Source organism: Gymnodraco acuticeps, unplaced genomic scaffold (assembly GCF_902827175.1).
Source record: "Gymnodraco acuticeps unplaced genomic scaffold, fGymAcu1.1, whole genome shotgun sequence".
Classification (NCBI taxonomy): domain Eukaryota; kingdom Metazoa; phylum Chordata; class Actinopteri; order Perciformes; family Bathydraconidae; genus Gymnodraco; species Gymnodraco acuticeps.
Genome location: NW_022992231.1, coordinates 606827 through 615288, shown reverse-complemented (window position 1 = coordinate 615288; position 8462 = coordinate 606827). Strand labels below are relative to the sequence as shown.

Genomic DNA, 8462 nt, shown 5'->3' with positions numbered 1-8462 from the left:
GTGGCTTCAGGCTTGATCACCATTCAAATGACAGCGTTGGTTTCCCCAAAAAGTGGGCGGGGCCGTAAAGTGACGTAGATGTTACTCTCATCTATGGACATCGATCGCCTACTGCTATATTTAACCTATCGAGCCCGATCGTTGATTTCCAATGATTTAATTGTTTGCCTGTCTGGCCGTTGCCCTTTGAAGATCCAAAAATCCACGGTTTTGTTAAATTTCTGATCGGATTGGCAAAAACTTCAGAATTTGTATTGACCGCCATTCAAATGACATCTTTGTTTTCCCCAAAAAGTGGGCGGAGCCGTACTTTTTGCCCGGAAGTGACGCATGTGTTACTCTCATCTATAGGTTCATATTTGTATTTAATGTCTCTACTGGGACATGTCTCCATGCTTTAATGTTCAAAAAGCTCTTTATTTTTCTCATACTGCCTGTGCTGCAGCACCTCTTTTCACCCTCTGTCTGAAACCAGAGCCCAGTAGTCTGCTCTGATTGGTTAGCTGGCCAGCTCTGTTGGGATTTGTCAACCTTTTAGAGATGTCCCGCCCCTTAGTCTATCACGTACAATGTTTGAGCGCTAGCCAATAGGAGCGCAAGTGTTACATGGTGATGTCAGGAAAGGGAAATCACCCTTATGGATAATAGTGCTCCTTGTGTGGTTAAATGCACATCTTTGAAAACTAGTATATATATATATATATATATATATATATATATATATATATATGTATATTCGTTTTCTCTTGTAAGTCATATTGTGTCTCTTTTTAATAAGTTTGTTTCACTTTGTGGTCTTTTTTGGTAACTAACTATCTTAATGTTCCAAAGGTTGTCCCATTTAGTCACTTACTCACGTTTTTGAGATACTGAAGTTTAAATGTGCAAATCATACAAATAGTTTAAAGTATTCAGTAAGAGAGGGTCATATGGATAAAAACCTCCATTCTGCTATGTAATCCTGAGTCAATGGATATCAATATACTGTATATCAAGTTATAGCACATTTAAAGTCAATTAATAGTTAACGGATAAAGGAACTAAAGAGGAAATGTCATTTTTTGGCTGATATAATAATGAAATATGTAAAAATCAATGAACTTCAACACACTGATTTAATCTGTTTCACAAAAAGATTAAAACACCAGGAGTTGTTAAATTAGTTTAATATCACTTAGAAATAAAAACATGAGAAAATAGGGTCCAGGTTGAAAAAATACCAAAGGTACCCAAGTTTAGAGAATGAGAATAAAACACTTTGACACAGCCTTCAACATGTGAAATCTAAAACGAGTTCAGCTTAGTAATAAAATAATGTGCAGTCTTTTTTTTTTTAAATGTAAAAGGGCAAAAGAGAAATAGTCCTGGGTAAAGATGCTGACCATGAGCGCCTCTGATTCAAGTCCTTCCCAGTCACTTTCCTCTCTTGGTTCCTGTTATCTCTCCACTGTAAACTCTAACAATAGGCATTCCGTTTTTAGAAAATGTCCCTGTGGACACCACCATCACCATCATCCTTCACTTGATCCTGATCTCGAAGCAGAGGCAGTTGCAGGACTCACACTCCGGGGGCTGACAGGTGCAGGCGCAGTCCCAACATGCACACTGTGGGGAAACATACGAGACACAGGAGATCACAATAAGATAAATATAAAAGCTCTGTATGGTAAGCTTTTTGCCTAGGGGCGCTAGAATAGAAAGTTCTGTGTGTGTGTGTGTGTGTGTGTGGGGGGGGGGGGGGCAGTTTGCCCATTTAGGACACTAGAAGCAAAATCTATAAACCCCATAAGTGTGTGCACAGATTATGACCGATTATTTTTCCCAATTGTCATGACTCACTAATGTTGCTATTGAACCCATTTCTCACAAGCCACATACAGAACGTACTGTATGGGCATAGATATGTCTCATAATTATTTGTGTGAACATAAAAATAATTTGTGTGTAAATATGTGATTTGTAAATGTAAAACAACATCCACAAATGCATTTAAAAGATTTGCAAACTCACAAATACATTTGCAAGTGTAAAACGGATCTGCAAATACGTTAAATATGTTCACAAATAAAAAAAAGATCTGTGAATATCTCTTTAACATTTACACCTTTCGATCAGGCATTTGTGAATCCATTTTGTATTTGTGGACCAAAAATGCGCTTGCGGATCTCAAATCTCTGTTCACGGATCTCAAATCTCTGTTCGCGGATCTCAAATCTCTGTTCGCGGATCGTCTTTTTACACACACGGAATTTTGAGACATATTTTCCGCCGGTCTCGGCTAAAATCTACTCGTGTCACTCGGTTATTTTCGGAAACCACGTGATGGCCTGCTGATGGCGACATTTCCGCATGATTTCAAAGTAAGAGCATGATGGTTTGTTTAATGCTCTGTTTTTGTATTATAATGAACACCGGAACGTTAGATGCATTCTTCATCACCATCACCATCATCATCATGTTATAGTGATACAGTTAGTTTGTGTTATTGGTTCAATATAGCATATATCGAGCACTTTCGTTGATGTTGAAGTGCAGGCTATACGCCACTTTCGGGTCCCGGGGGAGCAGCTGGCAGCGAAACAGCCCAGATAAAACTCTTTCTTCATTGTTTGTTGTGTATTCAGTCAAGCGGGTCGAAGTTACAAAGCACTTCACATCTTATTAATCGGCCTAATTTTACCTTACCAGTGCAGTAATAAAGTAATCTGTAGAAAAGCACCGTATTTAGGTCAGGGTTATGGTGATAAAGAATGCATCTAACGTTCCGCTGTTCATTATAATACAAAAACAGAGCATTAAACAAACCATCATGCTCTTACTTTGAAATCATGCGGAAATGTCGTCATCAGCAGGCCATCACGTGGTTTCCGAAAATAACCGAGTGACACGAGTAGATTTTAGCCGAGACCGGCGGAAAATATGTCTCAAAATTCCGTGTGTGTAAAAAGACGATCCGCGAACAGAGATTTGAGATCCGTGAACAGAGATTTGAGATCCGCAAGCGCATTTTTGGTCCACAAATACAAAATTGATTCACAAATGCCTGATCGAAAGGTGTAAATGTTAAAGAGATATTCACAGATCTTTTTTTTATTTGTGAACATATTTAGCGTATTTGCAGATCCGTTTTACACTTGCAAATGTATTTGTGAGTTTGCAAATCTTTTAAATGCATTTGTGGATGTTGTTTTACATTTACAAATCACATATTTACACACAAATTATTTTTATGTTCACACAAATAATTATGAGACATATCTATGCCCATAGTACTGACACTACAATCAGTCTCATCTCAGGCAGACCAATCAGGTGAAACTTGACTTTGTTCAAGACCGATTTGTGTGATTTGTTTGTCTCAAGAGTTTGACCATTTAGAATCAGAATCAGAAACAGGTTCATGTATTGCCAAGTAGGTTTACACATACAAGGAAGTTGCTTTTGTGTTTAGGGTGCATACATACAACAATAAGAGTGTTTTCACAGACTTATTTGAGCTGCAAACAGTTGATACAAATACCAATTTAAAGAGAAAAGGAAAGCTTTTTGAATATATACACATTGGTTTTAAGTCTTTGTATGTCAGAGAGACATACATACATAAGTGGCTAGCAAGGACAGGAAAGGGTAAATCCAATTTACGTAGATTTGTATTGCAGAACCGGAACTAAAATGAACCAATGTTTGCCTCTAATGCTGTGGAAACTAGTCAAGTCTGAGTATTTGAATAGCCAGAAATCTCAAATTTGCGTGACGTAAGGCCCCTATTTACAAAGCCGTAAGCAAAGATTAACTATTTAACATAATACAATGACAGTATGCTCAGCAGGAATGTGAAGAATTCATGATTACACCAGTAGTTATACTGTGTGCAGTGTGTGGCAGTGACTTACAGAAGGAGAAGGGCAGGAAACGGCCCGACATGAGCGCAGGGTCGGCAGGCGACAGTCACACATCTCTGCTAAACTCTTACACTGCGCACATATGGACATTTCTGGACAGCAGTTACAGCACTTTGAAGAGCACCGGTCCTTTGAGAGAGAGAAAGAACATCATCACTTTCCACACTCCGTACAGATAACACTTAACACTTATTAAGCTGCGCATTACCTAATCGACTACAAACTGTGTTCAGGTGAGTGTTTTTTACACGCAAACTTTAGCTATTGAGGGTGGTGAACAAAAGACGAAGACAGATGTTTCTTTACTTAACTCCATATGATAATAAAACCCTTGAATCTTAAGATTAGATGCAGCATTGCCTAAATGTTGTGTCCCTGTTAAATAAGTTATAAATGATAATTAACTACTCTTAAGCCGGACCCTTTTTCTCAAATGTTACAATCACACCTGATAAAGAACTCAAATTACCTCAGTTATCTTTCCTATAGTATTGAAAGCCTGAATAGATAGATTTTCAGATAATTAATAGCTGTGTTAGGAGAGCAAGGCTTATCTGGTGCTGCATTTCAAACACCAGAGGGAGCCAACATCAAAGCCTTTACAACTTCAGCATAGTCCACTTTAATTACAGTTCCTCATGCGTCTACCTTTAGTGCAGGTTAAAGGTAACAACACGTATTCATTTTACATTTTACAAACTGCAGTAAGAGTAACAGGGCACCAACCTTGAGGCAGTATCTGATCCACAGCCCGATCCCCAGGACGATCATGTAGAGACTCAGAGTGATCATCAGCACGGCAGGCAGAGGGATGGAGAGCTCCCAAATAGGCAGCACCTGAGGAACAGGACCAATGAAATATATAAGGACATGTCACTGAGCAGAGATTAGTGTATATTAATAAATCAGCATTTATTCTTACTGGCATCGTCTCTTCCTGAGAAGACATCTTTAACTGTCACAAGGCTCATCTCTGGGGAATCTGGCAGGAGAAGAATAACAGATAGAACAGATACATTTATTTTGGCTTTAAAAAAATCTCTTTAGCTATAAGCTATAAGTCTAAAGCATGTGCAGGTTTCTCAATGTTCTGTACTGTATTGTTCTTTTCTCTACAACATACAGTATGTGTAACAGCTGTAGTTACATTTCAGATATATATTAGATCATAAAACGAGATGAGCTCATACAATTCCACCATCTTAAATGAGCTTGACCTGTAACAACCTTTTACAGTCTATGGTAACAACATTACAATGCTGGTCAGCAATGTCTCAATAATAATCTAATGTATAATGCAATACTTATATATGCACAATCAGTACTTCTACTTTAAATATTTTAAGGACATTTAGTTGATTATACTTCTGTTCTTATACCTGAGTCATTTTAGTCACACCAAAATACTCCAAAAATACTTATCTATGTAAAAGTACATAAGTAACTACAGTTAACTGTAGTGGCCGTAAAAAGGACTCAAGTATTTGTAGTAGGGGGGTCCCTTTGATGGGACATAGTTGTTTTAAATGTTCGTGAAAGAAAGAAAAATACATTAATTGTATGTTTTATAAAAATGAACAAAGAATAACGTTACAGGAGAAGCATTAGCTAACAATGCTAATGTGCTAATGTCTCACCGTTCTGAATGGTCCTGTACTTTCATAAATACGCCTTGTGTAATTAATATAAACGCTGGTATATGTGAAGTAAAGTCACATCACCATGCTATACTTCTGTATAAAAGTGTAAAACTAAGAGCGGCGCCTACATGTGAAAACAAACGGGATGAGCTTCGGCGGAAGCTGCTGCGTTGCCATGGAGTCAGAAGGGTCTTCTTCTTCTTTTTGTTTAATGGCGGGTGGCACCACCGCCACCTACTATGCTGGAGTGTGGACCAAAGACCATAGGAAAAATTCAGTGAGCTACAAGGAAGAAAAAATAAAGAAAATAACACAATTAAAAAAACAAAAAGAAAACGAAATCTTCTTCATCAACCCAGTACTTTTGAAGAACTAAAATAATGCTTTAAAGTTGTCCTTGTCGCAACTCAACAGGTTCTTAAGATTTAACATTACTACTCCACATTTCTTTAACTTTCTCTTCAGTTTTTCTCTGTATGTTTTATATCTGGCAGTGACAGATAACATGTTTGGCCGTTTCTTCGTCTAAGCCACATTCACATGCTCCTGGTGGATGTTTCCCAATTAAATGCATTGTTTTAATCCTGTGTGCCCTAATTTCAGTCTTGTAATAATGTGTTGCTCAGTTGTCTTTCCTATTGTTTTAAAAACCTCCCACTTTTTCCTGTAGGCTATTTTATAAAACAGTAGTCCTTTTTTCCCTTCATCCCACTGCTTTTGCCTCCATGATGTTTCCGTATTATTGCTTCAGCTACATTTTTACTAAAACATAGCTTCTATAATTATCTCCTGCTTTAGGGCTTGTTTAGCTAAAGAGTCAGCTATTTCATTTCCCTCAATGCCCCTATGGGCTGGAATCCCCAAATCGGATTTATTTTTCAGTATGATGTAGTCTATATAATGACTCATATATGTCATACTAGGGTAGGGTGACCATTTCCATAACACCAAAAAGGAGGACACTTTGGGATTATCTTTTAGTTTTTATCCTGGCTTCACAGAATCCTTCACACTCAAAACACAATGAGACTAGTGTACTAACCACAAGTTGAATGTCTATTTTCGATACTTTTGCCCTTTCCTGGCTGCTTCCAAGAGTTTTTTGTTTGTAAGGAGTCTCTGGTACATGTCTGTGCACTCAAATGTGAAGTTGACACACATTTGCAGCTCTGCCTTGACACTGTCCACATCCAGACGATTTCTCTAATTTCTCCATGCTGAGGTCATCATTGAGAACACACGTTCTGTATGGGCATTGCTACATGGGATGGAGAAGATATAGGCGCTGACCTTCCTCAGATTCACAAGTGGGACTTCTGCTTTGGAAAACAGTTTGAGATACCGCTCCTCACTGTGGCATCCTTCCATTGCTGAAGAGCTGAGAATAGCTTCCACCATGCCATATTCCTCATAGAGTCCATCCATGTCAATGTCTTTCAGGCTGCAGGCTTGGACTGCATCACTGTATTCTCCATAGGACACAGCAGTTGTGAGGCCAAGCTTTGACACTTTACTATGAAAGCTGTTCTCAGAGAAGTCATACCTTTCACTCACGTATTTCTTGGCTCTTTCATAGAAAACAAGAAAATCAGCCTCACATTTCTTTGCGAGATCAGGGGTTAGCTGCTTGAGTTTGTTGTTCACAGCAAAGCCAAAAAATGTGTCCTTTAACCTTCTCTCAAGTTTCCCTTTCAGTTCAGTCATTACCTTAAACACAGATGTTATGCTGAATGATTTGGCCTCAAGTGCTTCAATGCAGTCTGAAAACACTTTCAGAATGTGACTGAGGAAGAGAAAATACATCTCAGATACTTCGTTACCATCCTCTCCAAAGCATTTCCACAACATCTTGGAGCATTCCTCCTCACCTAGACTCTGAAAGTAGCTGGTCAGGGGTCTCCAACACTTCAGAATTCTGTCAATAGATGGCAGCAGAGACAACCATCTCGTGACAACGTGCCGCAGCAGATTGCATTCCTCCACTTCCACAAACGCGCAGAATTCCTTCAACTGCGCCGTTCTGCTAGCTGAGATGCTAAAATGGCTATACACCTTAAGCACAACATTTTCAATGTCAATATCCAAGTTGCTTGCTGCATATCTTGTTGCATTGTGCACAGGGTCGGCGTCATGGGGGGTCATTCGCGGGCCATGCCCCCCCAAATGAGTCACTGTGCCCCCCCCAACGCAGGGTGGGCAAGCCTTATTGCCACTTTGCCGTTTTTTTTTTTTTAATCATATAAGTTAAAACGTTTCCACCAAAAGTTTTTTGTGTGAAATACATCAGAAATAAAGAATACACATTTGTATTCTTTATTTATTCTTTATATGAAACACAGCCTGAGGTGTGCTCACTGCTGCTCTCTGATTGGTGTGTTGCTTGACCAATGACCCCGACTTTTGTTTTGTTATCATTACGTGGCTGTGTGTTTAGATGAAAGCCCAGTGGCGATCTGTCCATCTGTTATACTGATTATACAGTAAAGCCATCGAAAATAATATGATATACAGTACAGTACAAGTACATGGGTATCTGTGTTTCATTCAAGCTCGGCTCTCTGTGTGTGGCACGAGCGCATTTTGTCAGTGCGCGAGCGGTAACGTGGAATATTGTTGTTAGCATCTGGTTAGCTAGCTATGCTAACGGATATATAGAGCTGTTTCTACACCAAGGTGGAGGAGAGTCCTCTCCTGTGAGACGAGGATCTTATAACGTCAGCTCAGTGGGGTAAGGACTCTCATTGTTTAGATAGTTCACTTTAGTGTAAGTTATCTCAGTGGGTCTCAAACGGTTTGGTGACCATTTATGTAAACAAGTATTTGCGAGGAATAGGCTACCTTTATATGATCATTATAGTCATTAAAGAATAAGAGAATAAATGAAAAACGGGTATGAAATACTATAGGACAGTAACACAAG

At 38.9% G+C, this 8462-nt stretch overlaps 1 protein-coding gene across 2 annotated transcripts; it reads right to left on the bottom strand.

The window, feature by feature from the left end:
* Positions 1 to 1149: 1149 nt before the first annotated feature.
* On the bottom strand, positions 1150 to 5782 carry si:ch211-198p11.6. 2 transcript variants are annotated; one of them, XM_034206161.1, is made up of 5 exons: positions 5671 to 5782; positions 4825 to 4884; positions 4629 to 4739; positions 3894 to 4031; positions 1150 to 1605 (listed from the first exon to the last, which is right to left on the bottom strand). In XM_034206161.1, exons 2-5 carry the CDS (start codon positions 4849 to 4851, stop codon positions 1519 to 1521), a joined length of 363 nt encoding a protein of 120 aa, XP_034062052.1. In that variant the 5' UTR covers positions 4852 to 4884; positions 5671 to 5782; the 3' UTR covers positions 1150 to 1518. The 2 variants fall into 2 exon arrangements, with proteins under 2 accessions (XP_034062052.1, XP_034062051.1); XM_034206160.1 differs by having other exon boundaries at positions 5540 to 5731.
* Between the last annotated feature and the right edge of the window lie 2680 nt (positions 5783 to 8462).